This window comes from Gossypium arboreum, chromosome 8 (genome assembly GCF_025698485.1).
Source record: "Gossypium arboreum isolate Shixiya-1 chromosome 8, ASM2569848v2, whole genome shotgun sequence".
Lineage (NCBI taxonomy): Eukaryota > Viridiplantae > Streptophyta > Magnoliopsida > Malvales > Malvaceae > Gossypium > Gossypium arboreum.
Genome location: NC_069077.1, coordinates 5,448,447 through 5,460,916, shown reverse-complemented (window position 1 = coordinate 5,460,916; position 12,470 = coordinate 5,448,447). Strand labels below are relative to the sequence as shown.

The following is a 12,470-nucleotide window of genomic DNA, read 5'->3' as shown; positions in this document are numbered from 1 at the left end:
GTATGGTTTGGACTATCTGGAAACCTTTGCACTTGTAGCCAGGTTAGACACCATCAGACTGCTAGTTGCCTTAACAGCACAAATGTAGTGGAAAATTTACTAGTTTGATGTAAAGTCAGCATTTTTGAATGGATTCCTTGAAGAGGAGATCTATGTTGAGCAACCTCAAGACTTTGAAGTTCTTGGTAAAGAACACATAGTTTACAGATTGAATAAAGCCTTATATGGCTTAAAACAAGCACCAAGGGCCTGGTATAGCAGGATCGATAGCTACTTGGTTAGCCTGGGATTTGAAATGAGCATTAGCAAGCCAACATTGTATGTTAAGAAGGAAGAAATTGAAACTCAGCTCATTGTGTCCTTGTATGTTGATGATCTGTTGGTGACTAGAGGAGACCAAACAATGCTGGCTAATTTCAGAGCCAAAATGGAGCAGAAGTTTGATATGTCTGACTTGGGAAAATGTCTTATTTTCTAGGCATGGTGGTGTCACAAACTAAGGATGGAATTTTCCTAAGTCAAAAGTCTTTTGCATCCAAAATTCTCCATGCAAATCTGCAAAGCAACAAGCATACCGGTTGCTGTTGAAGAGAAACTATCAAGCCAAGGTAATTTTGTGCAAGTAAATAAATCTGTTTATAGGGGCTTAGTTGGTTGTTTGCTGTATTTGACTGCCAGTAGGCCAGACATTATGTTTGCTATAAATTTGCTCTCAAGGTTTATGCATTGTTGTAATAAAAAGTATTTTCAAACTGCAAAAAGAGTGCTTAGGTACATCAAAGGTACCCTGAGTTATAGAATGCTGTATAGCAAGGCTGAAAGCCTAAGATAAATTGGCTATACTGATAGTAACTGGGCTGGCTCGATGGATGACATGAAGAGCACTTCAGGGTATGTTTTCACCCTTGGTTCAACCATATTTTGTTGGAGCTCGAAGAAACAAAATGTGGCTGCTCAGTCAACTGCTGAGGCAGAATATGTGACAGCTATTGGAGTTGTCAACCAAGCTATTTGGCTAAGAAATATTTTGGCTGATTTAAATCTGCAGCAAAGGGAAGCAACAGGGATCATGTGTGACAATCAATCCGTTGTTGCAATTGCAAAGAATCCTGTTTTCCATGAGAAAACAAAACAATTTAAAATCAAGTTTCATTTAGGGAGATGGAACAAGCTCGAGAGGTGGAGCTGATTCATTGCAATTTTGAGGATCAAGTTGTTGACATCTTAACAAAACCCCTTAGTATGTCAAGTTTTATTAAACTGAGAGAGCAAATGGGAGTTTATTGCATGGAAACCAAGGAGGAGTGTTGAAGTTGGTCTCCATACAGTACATGCAACCAAAGAGCAGCACATGAACTCGAGCCATGCGTGCAGCAGCTGAAGCTCAATGCTACTGTCTATTTCAGTTTGTTTTGTTACTTTAAATAATGTTTTGTAACTTAGTTGAGTTAGAACCAGGTTGCTGATTGACTTGATTGTATTTTGTTGACATTTGAGCTGATAAAACAGCTTCACCAAGTGTACAAGTTTAGTCTTTCAAGTTTCAATGTAATTAGTGGAGTCAGGTAATGTTTTGGTGATGTTAGCCTTACTTTGATCAGAAAAATGTTTGATATTTGTATTGGCATTATGCCATTATTCAATCTTAATAAAATTATCATCATTTTCATTCAATATACTCTCCATTTTTCTTTGCTTTGTTTTTAATTCTACTTCGAATTCTATTTGTTTCTTCAGCAAGTCACGAGTCTTGCTGTGCAAGCCTTTGTATTCTAAGGCTGTTCCTTGTTCATAACACCAACACTTGTCGAGGACTTAGGTGGGAAGCCCACAACAGTAGCTTTGTAACTAATTTTATGATATTACTCTTGAAAGGTTATGACATGGTTTTGGGGATACAATGGTTTCTCTCCTCTTATGGTCTGCTATCAGTATGGACTTCATCAAGGGGCTCCCTACTTCGAAGGGAAAAGATACAATTTTGGTAGTGGTGGATCGATTTACCAAATATGAGCATTTTGTAGTCTTATCTTCTCCTTTTACTACATTGACAGTAGCACATGAATATTTAAATCAGATATACAAGTTACATAGACCGTCTGACTCCATTGTTTGAGATTTTGACAAAATATTCATTAGTCATTTTTGGCAGGAACTGTTCAAAAGGCTGAGAACTCAGTTGCATCTTTCGACTGTCTATCATTCTAAAGTAAATGGTCAAACCAAGGTCCTTAATTGATGTTTAGAAGGCTATCTACGATGTATGACTAGTGAAAAACCAAGAGATTAGCTGTTATGGCTTCTTCTTGCTAAATAGTGGTACAATTCTACCTTCCATTCAACAATTCATACTACATTTACGAGGCCCTCGGTTGGTAGTATGGATTGGAGTTTATAGCACCGTGATGCTGCTAAAAGATTTCTTCATTTTCACTTGAAATGAGCCCAAGACAAAATGAAGCAATTGGCAAATCGACACAGGAGTGATAGGGAGTTCTAAGTAGAGGAGTTTGTTTATCTCAAGTTGCAACCCTATCGATAACACACGGTCCGAAATGTGCTGAACCAAAATTTATCACCTAAGTATTTTAGCCCTTTTACCATAGAGGCCAAGGTAGGACAAGTGGCCTATTGGTTACAATTGCCTCTGGGGTCTCGAATTCACCCTACTTTCCATGTTTCCTAACTTATAAGGCATGTAGGAACAATTCTAGTTCAATCCACTTTACTAGTAGTAGGTACTGGTGGAACTATGCTCATGGAACATGTTCGTGTTTTAGAAAGACGTATGGCCAAGAGGGGAAATTAGGAAATCATCGAAGTGTTAGTGGAATGGACCTCTAGAAGATGCCACTTATGAGCCATTACAATAGCTGCAAATCAAATTCCCTACTTTTGATCATTGAGGACAATAATCTTTTGAAGGAATAAGTATTTGTTATGGCGGAAACTAAAAATAAGAAATAAAAATTTAATCAGTAGAATGTTGCGTTTTGGGGTAATTCATGTTAATGAAAACAGTGTGTATAGGTTTAATGGAACAGTGAGTTTAGTGGGAAAAGCTACAGCTGTCATGTAACCGCATTCCTAATTAACTTGGGTAATAACCAAATTCTTTCCTTTTTTTTTTTTTAAATAGCAAAGTAAGAAAAGAAGCAGGTATGAAATTGGTTAATGAATTTCTTTCCTTTTTTCTCTTCTTATTTGTTTTCTCTAATTTTTTTCTTCAAACTTTTTGTGTTTTCTCTGCAACGTGGTGCATCATCCTTATCCCTAATAGAACCTAGTTTCTCATTGTTGAACCAACAAAAACCCTACAATACAATAAACCAAATAAATCAAGACATTAAAACTAGCGGCCAAAATAATAGAAGAGCTCAGCAAGAGAAAATGCATACTCAAAATAGAGGCCATCTGACAAATGGAGAAAAAGATCGGAGACAAGGAAGGTCAAGGCTCAAGGATGGATTTTAGAATTTTCAAGGAATTTTTTGAGAAAACAAATTGGAAAACTTGAAAGAAGGGAAATGGATGAGTATATCAGAGCAAGGCGACTCGAACGGAGTTTGGCAGTAACGAAAGATGATGGTGAATGATGGAAAGCAACAATGAAGAAGAAGAAACTATGGCAATAAATTTTAAATTTTATTTTATTTAAAAAGAAAATTAAATGATTGAAAGATTTCTAAAGTATATTCTTTTTAAGTATAAAAATATTAAAACAATAAAAAGGATAAAAATAATTTTACAACCAAATTTATTAAAATATTAAAATTATAATTTTTATTTTATGATTTCAAAATTTTTAAATTTTTATTTTTAAAATTATTTATTGATGTGAGATATAAAATAAAATAAGACTACCTCGTCAATAGAAGGTTGAGAGACAATTTACTCCAAATAAAAAATAAGACCAAATTAAATAAATGTGTAAAAATTAAAAACTAAATTTATTATTATGTCACATATATGAAACACTGAAATAAACATTTAATAGCTTAATTTTATCGGGGATGATTTTGCTCCTAAAAGATCATTTTACCTGATTATTTTAGTAAAAGAACCAAAGATAGTATAAAGATTTTTATGATATTTTTCAGCAGATAAAATTAAATTTTTATTTAAAACAACTAAAATCCAATTTTGATCGAATGTAAAATTTCTAGCTTGTCATTAACATTGACATATGTTACAAAAGGCTCCGAAACTGAGGCACCAGCTGCTGGATTTCCTGTTGATAATAGTTTAAGGCCTCGTTATTACGGATTAAGAACCGATAACTTGGGTGTTAATGAATGTTAGAAGGGGAGACAGAAGACCGAGTCATCCGGGAAATTCTGGTGAAGTTGAATGAAGGTTGTCAGAAAATAAAAGCAGAAATGGAGTTGCAGAGAAGATAATGGGGTTACGTGGGTGAAACAGTCGTTTGGAAGGGGCACAGACTGTCACATATTTTGGCCCACCCACTCGACTCATAGTTGTTTTTATTCATGTCATGTAGTATATTTATTATTCTCTTGTTCCAAACAGACAAATGGGTGCCTCTCCATATACATAGCCCTTGGTTTTGGGATAGGCTGTGCCAATTTCCCTCTCTCCCTATTTGCTCGTCATTTTCAACGTTCAACTTTAACAAAAGATCATTGTAGATTATAGTGCATGAATCGTTTTGATCCATTTGTCCAGGTTTGCAGGGCCTAAACTTCCCTTTTTGCAGAAAGTTTGAGGGTATTTGTTCTGTTTATATACAGCTTATATGGGTTATAATTCACCAAATGTCCTCAAACTTTTTTTTTTTTATATATTCTAAATTAGTTTTTGAACTCTCATCTATCAATTTAGGTATTAATATCAGTTTAGATATGATATAAACATATTAAATTTTATTATTTTTTAATATGTCAGATCTAAATTATTTATATAATAGATAAATAGTTAAATACGTGTTTATAATTTAATACACATTTTAAATATGTTCCACGCCAAATTGAGTTAGCATTTAATATCTAAAATAAATGAAGATAAATGATAAGCTCATGAAAGAACTTGATTTATACGATACTAATACATTGAGGATTCAATTACAACGTTTTAAAGTTCAGAAACTAATTTAGAATCTGTGCCATAGTTTAATGACGTGTGATGAAATTAACCACAATTTCTCTCTCAATCATGATTGTTAAAACTAAATCGAACCGGCTAGTCAAATCAATTGGACCGAGAATTGTTTGGTATACTTGTCCAAACAAAGTGTTGAACCGACTTTGGACTAAGTCTTAAGCAAACCGCTTAGAATTACTTAAACTAGACTAAAAGTTGATTAAATCAATTCTTTCTATTTTTAATATTTTTAATTTTAACTTTTATAAATTTTTAATAATTTATTTAATTAAAATCAAACCGATCAATTTAACTAAAAATTAGTAGTATAATCTATTCAACAATTTATCCTATTTTAAAAACCTCTCCCTCAATTCTCGAGTTTGGCAGTACGAAAGTTATCCACGTGAAGGGAACTTGTTTTGCCTTTAACTTGTTCCAAGTTCACAGCAAACTTCCACGACAGGTTAGAACATATGAGTTGACACTTACTTAAAGGTGGCAAAACCATTCAAATATGCTACAATATGCAATTGGTAAAAGATAACTTAAAAGGGTTAGAAATGGGGCCATAGCATTTAGGGTAGAGATGCAAAATGAAAAAAGAAGCAAAGTTAAACCTGAAATCTCCATAACTCTTTTAACCAGTTTGGTTCATCAAAATGATGCTTTGGGGATAACTCTGAAAACTGTATAAAACAGCCCCTCCAATATAATAATGCACAAAGCTATGGCCCCATGTTTGATGTGATTTTTAGCAATGCTGGAATTGGGACCTCATATATCCTTTCGTCTGATATTTCCTCACCTAATAATTTCCATTTCTCTTTCAATATGTTTCAATGATAATTTGGCTTTGTGGTATCCAATTACCGTTTATCACACCAAAGCTTATCTATAAACCAATGGTAAGGGACACAATGTTGGGCTTGTTATAAAAAAGAAATGGAGTACCATGATGATTCATTAATGATCACAATTTAGAATTTAAAAAAACCCATATAGAAGAATCCAAAAAGAGATCAATCAAATGTTTGGAATTCGAAAACACTATCAAGATCAAGTCAATGTCATATAATCTCTAACTCCTTTATGTCCATTCCTCATGATTACCTTTTATGTCAACATCTATACAACAGGCCCCCGGTTTCAAAAAAATTTTCTATCCATCATTATTTTCTTTCCCTCGTAGTTTTAAGCTATAAGCATGGATGTTTTCCATGTATCATTGGTAGATTTTTATAGAACATGACTAGCATCTCCATCTCTAATATTGAGGCCAACAAACCCATATGATATAATGCAAAATATAAAGACATGATGTGCATTTGTGGGCTCAGTTCATGTGGGGGGAAGGGGAGGGGCAAGGGCATCCTCATGTGCTTGTGCTAATGTGGGTTAAACCATTGGCCATATGCCACCAAATTGCAACAGCCAGCAGGGGAAGTTAGAGATTTGAGATCCTAGAAACTCAACTATGTGTTGTTTGATATTGTTGCTTCCACAATCTAAAAGGAAAAAGAGTGTTATGTTTCTCAATGAGAACCTCAAGCCATATCAACTTTTATATAAACCCACTTCAAAATCTTACAAATGCATCAATAATGTCGGCAAAAATATAATGGAGATCCCTGTATTAAGTGTTGGATTACATTTTGCCCCTCTACTAAAAAATGGGCAAATTAATTCCTGTACATTAGATTAAAGAGCAAACTAGTCTTTTTTTGTTAAAATTTTCATTCATTTCTATTATTAAAAACTAGTATGACTAACATAAAAACCAAATAAAGGCACGTGGTGTGCCACGTATATTTTAGGTTGACGTATAGGGACCAATTTTTAAATGTAAAAATGGATGGAATTTTAAACAGAATAATTAATTTACTCTTTGATCTAACCTACAAGAATCAGTTTACCCATTTTTTAGTAGAAAAGGTAAAATACAATCTGATTTCTAAATCAAGAACCTCTATGATAGTTTTACCCAGTAATATCATATAATGTTGTAATTATAAATATCTCAGCATTAGCAGATTATAACCATTGTTGTGAAAGTGAAAAAAATAAAGGAGTTGCAAATCTTCTTATTTGAACATATGAGGCTTAGATTTAGGTAAGCAATTGGAAGAAAATTTTTATTTTACAAATCAAAGTATCATTCACTAATCTTTTGTTACTGTTTCTCTTATAATATAGAAACTTTGTTTATCATAATTAAGAATGTATGAATGTTGTTATTGATAAAATTTTATGAGAAAAAGCACAAAAGATAAATGAGAAATAGATATTAGAATGTGTTACAGGGCAAAATATGCATAGGAAATATTGGTCTAAATTTTTCTAGAGGAACAGCTTCTCTTTTGAAACAAAAGAGAAAATGTATCAAACTGTAAAATACATTTATATGATCATAAAGTTAAAATCTTAAGTATAAAATATATATTTCTATACTTTCTTTGATACCCTCTAATTAACTGGGGTTTAGCTGGAGGAAACAGGATTCAAAGCTCTAGCTAAGCCATTCATGGCACCATAACCTTTTGAGCTAAAACTCAAGCACCCGAATAAGCCTTGTTTATAAGGCAAAAAGGTCTTCTTCCTCATTTCTTCAGCCTGTGCTCTATTTGCTGTGTAATGCAACTCATGTGGTGATGGTGGAACCCTCCTCTTCCCTTTCCCTATCCCATTCACAGGCTTACTCTTAATGCTCCTTTGATTCTCTGATACCCCATTTGACACATTGCTTGGCTTCTCTTTAGATTGCTGAATCACACAAGCACTGGTTTTGGTCCCAGATTTCTTTTCTTTAGTTGGAGAGAATGAAATGGTGGACCAGAACTTATTGTTGCTTCTCCCTTCACTTTTGCTCCTTAGGAAATCTTTCAAGAAAACCCATCTCTTTGAGCTTCTCCCAGCTGAAGAAGACCTTGAAGAAGAAGCTGACATTGAAGCACTTGTTTCATTATACATCTCTTCATCATCATGGTTCTTGCTGTCAGCTTTTTGCTTGCTTAAACCTTTATCCAAGCACATGTTTTGGTCATTTCTTAAAGGGGACATGGATCTTGTTCTTCTCCTTAAAGACTTATCCCTTAGCCTTAGATCTCTGCCTCTTGCTTTGTTATCAACATCTTCAGTTTCTTCATCTTCTTCATGTTCAAGATCCAACAAAGGAGCCAAAACCTGAGGTCTTTCCAAATGAGTGGATAGCTTCATAGGCTTGATTTGTCCATTCAAGAAAAGTTCATCAGCTGAGCTCATGGACCCTGTTTGACCCAACCCTGAAGACCCAAATCTCCCAGAGAACTCAAACTCAAAACCTAGAGGCACTGAGTTATCAGGGGAGGATGGTCGGGTTGATGACACAATTGAAGCTACTGAGGTCATTGCGAAGTGCATAGGGCTAGCTGGTGCACTATAAAAGAACCCGCCATTGATGGATCCTGGTCCAGGTGCCCGGCCAGGGCTTGAAGGAGCACTAACATAGGGTGTGGAACAGGTGCTATCATAGTCTTCAGGGTAACCTTGGCGCTCATGGGGGTCTAAGGCTTGGCCATGTTGGCTTGATTCATGGCTGTTTGGGGTTAGAAACATCATTGCTTTTTTTGGTTGGGTGACCAAACAATAAGATAGAAATGAGAAAGAAAAATGGATGTGTTGTGTTATGAGATTTGTTCATCCATGTGGTGTTTTATAATAAGTGCTAACTACCCAAAAATGTCAATGTTCACTTCCTATTTGTCCGTACCAAATTGGAAATTTAATTGATTTATCCTAATTAATAATTTCCCAAGTTACATCCTTTTTTTTCAATGATTAATTAAATTATAATTCTAGATCTCATCTCATCTAATTACTCACTAATCAATGATGCCTATCAATTTGATTGATAATGTTGCCAGAAAAATAATTATTGTCATTGTCTTTCTTTTTCTATTTGATATTATCTAGATTTAATCTCTAATCTCTATCATTACCACCATTTTTTATAAACAAATTTTTTTAAATATGTAGATGTGAAAATTCTTTTTATAATATTTCTTTTTTCCTTTTGGGCTACTTTGACATGTATAGTAGCCGAGGTTCGGTTTTTTTTTTTTTTTAAAGAAATTCGTGCTTGATTATTGAGAGAAATATTGATGAACTACGGTCAAGGTTCACTATATTAATTTTTTTTAGTTTACTTTAATTAATTTATTTAGGTTTGATAAGCTTTTTGAACAAAGATGGGTCGGTCAAATTTCACCATGATTTTGCAGCAGTTGGAGGCTTGGTATGGGATGGCAATGGTAAATGAATTTTCGATTTTTGCAAATATTTGGATTACTGTAGTGTGTTGAATGGGTTGAATCTGGCACTAGATCAGGGGTTCCAGTGTATTTTAATTTAAACGGACAGTTGTGAAACTGTTAACACCATTTAGGAAACACTTGTAGGAAGTTCCAAATCAGCTCTAATTAGGAGAATCCATCAACTTTTATCAAAAATTCTTCATTGGAGTATTCAGCATATCCCTCAAGATGAGAACAAGTTGGTAGATAGATTGGTTAAGCAAATTCGCGACAAGAAAATAAAATTACATCTTTTGGAAGATCCCCGTTTGAGGGTCTAGTTTAATTTCTTTATTTTGTTTTTATTTTGTTACACCCCCCCCCAAAAAAAGGAAGAGAGTAACAAAGTTTCGTTCATTTTAGTTAAACATACATTAGTATAGATAAAAATTCATAATATTTATTTAAAATAGTATAATTTAAACACGTTACATGTTTTTAGGAGCGAAGCTTGACAATTTTTTGGGGGTTGGAAGTAAATTATATATTTTACGATAGTAAAATGTAAATTTATCATTTTAATAGTCCATATATTTGTAATTTTTAAAAGATTAAATTATATTTTATTATTTTTAAGAAGTCAAAGTGCGATTTTACCATTTTAAGAAAGCAAGGCCTTGCCAACCTCGAAATCGCGACTACATATTTTCTTTTTAAAAATAAATTACTTTTTAAATATAACTAATTACAAAATAACATAACATTTGAATTAAAAAGGGGCAACAAATATAATTACCGAGATCATTTTTGTTGTACTTAAGTCATCTATACCACCAATATATTTGTTGTCAAGAAACATGCCACCAGTATGTTAGCATACCTTATCCCGGTGGCTTTTGTTAACTTTAACACCAAACATAATCATGAAAAATTTTGCCTATAGTGGATAAATCCCAATCCAATTTCTCAATTTTCAACATTTAATTACTTGGTCACCTTTTTTTTATCCTCCAAGATGAAAAATACCCACTTAATACTTCGAGTTCATACATTAATAAACTTTCAAAAGATCGAATTTTTTTTCCTTTGAACATATTGCCATCTCAAAGCACCAAGGTCTCGAAAGCCATTTCCCTTATCCCCTTATGATATTATTCATCCTTACAGTTGAACTAATCTACCAAAATCTTATAAAAAATCTCTAATTATTTCCCTAAACCTTAAATCTCAAAAGTCATGAGGAAGTTTCCACAGCTTGGAATGGATTGACGTTTAAGGTGTTCATGAGCCAAGTTTAGATTAATATTTTCAATCTCGAATTGATTTGACCTGACCCAACACATTTTACTATTAACAAAGAAAACTATATAAAAAATAGTTTATATTAATATTTATAAACTGAATTTAAATAAATAATTTTAAATTATTTTTTAAGCTGTGAAAAGAGTTATTAGGGTTAGTTGACCTAGGCTTATGGCTAGAATTTTTTTAAAAACCGAACTTAGACCTGACTCATGAATACTCTAGTTGGCACTAGCCATGGCATTTGCATCTACACCCATGTTTGTAGAAACAAATATGTTGGAGTCATTACCTCCAATTGAATGCACCAAGTAAATCAAACTTTGATAATAGATCCCATATACATGGCATGAACCATGTTGCTATACTTGTTTGAAAATAACGTCCTTTATATCATTCAAAGTATCCAAGTTTTAGCATATTGCTCTATCTGCTCGACAGTTTTATTAGCTGGAGAGGTTGATTTCGTAAGTGTCTTCAACTAAGTAAATATCTCCTTGCTCCCATCACATTCCTTTTGCTCCTATTTTGGCCAAGCGCCCAATAGTTGAAAACATAACAACACTAGCTCAATGCTTCTGTCTCCAATTACAACTTGTCTGCCAATTCTTACATCTTTTAGCATTGCAGTCCCCCATGAAAGTGAAATATATGTGTTTCCAACCTCCATCTTTTCAATAATATGGCAGGCAACTCTAACACCTTTTCAATCTTAGTTGTTTTAGATGTTGTTAATAAACCAACCATTGTTAAGTAGTCTTAGAAATGTCCATCCAAATCAGAAAATTTAAGATTATGTCGAGCACAAAAGTCCTCTCTCTTTGCTATTCAAAATATAAAAAATTTAATATTTAATTTAATAAAATCTAAAAATAAGTTTATAATAATAGAATATAATTGTAAAAAATCTAATAATGGTATGCAACCATTTATATAAGCTAAAAATTAAGGTTATTTTGCTAGCTAAGGGGTTTTAGGATTTTCCTAAGAATTTTTGTGAAAAACAAAAAGAATGGAATGAAGTATTTGAGACAAAATAATATTAAATATGAGTAATTCAAACTATAACTATAATAGAGTTGATTATTGAAATATTTTTAGTTTCTTTATGAAAATTTACAATAAACAAATGTCAATGTAGACAATAACATAACAACAAGAATAGTTTAGCATACTCTAATAAGAAGTATTAAAGCTCAAATTTGCTAATGCACAACCATGAATCTAGTATTTAACAAGGAAGTATGTTTGGAGTGAGATTTAATCCCTATACTCCCTTTAAAAAATAAGTTTAAATTCAAACTCAAAAGTCAATGCCAATGGCTTCCAACTTGATTAGTTAAATAAATACCCTGCCTAAAGGGTGAGTGGGAGCAGAATGTCTCAACTTGTGGCCTAAAAAACTTCTAGTGTTCATTAAAAGAATTAAAAAGGGTTAAGCATTGAGAGAAGTGTAGGGGGTCCAAGTGGGGGTTGTGAGAAACAAGCTAATGGTGGGTTGTTTAAATGGGTGGTACATTTATTTATGCTTAGTATAAAAATAATAATGACAATGAGATTAAATATTATATCGGTACTGTAATGTGAGACAAAAAGAAAGTTAAGCGCACTGCATTGAGATAAACGCCCACCCAAAGGGACTTTAAATAGGTTAAATATGCCGATTTTTATTAATTGGCCAAATAGGCCATTTTTTTTCAAAATTTAGAGAAATAGACCGATTTCGGACTGCGTGTATGAAAGTGTGTGTTTCTACTGACATGTCAGTGAAAGTGCATTCAACTGGAAGCGTTTCTG

At 33.2% G+C, this 12,470-nt stretch overlaps 1 protein-coding gene across 1 annotated transcript; it reads right to left on the bottom strand.

The window, feature by feature from the left end:
- Positions 1 to 7,346: 7,346 nt before the first annotated feature.
- LOC108468195 (uncharacterized) lies at positions 7,347 to 8,799 on the bottom strand. Its single transcript, XM_017769080.2, has one exon. It carries the CDS (start codon positions 8,695 to 8,697, stop codon positions 7,582 to 7,584), a length of 1,116 nt encoding a protein of 371 aa, XP_017624569.1. The 5' UTR covers positions 8,698 to 8,799; the 3' UTR covers positions 7,347 to 7,581.
- Positions 8,800 to 12,470: the final 3,671 nt, after the last annotated feature.

Excerpts from the sequence above, each read along its gene's own strand:
- LOC108468195 (XM_017769080.2), bottom strand. The coding sequence starts at position 8,697 with ATGATGTTTCTAACCCCAAACAGCCATGAATCAAGCCAACATGGCCAA.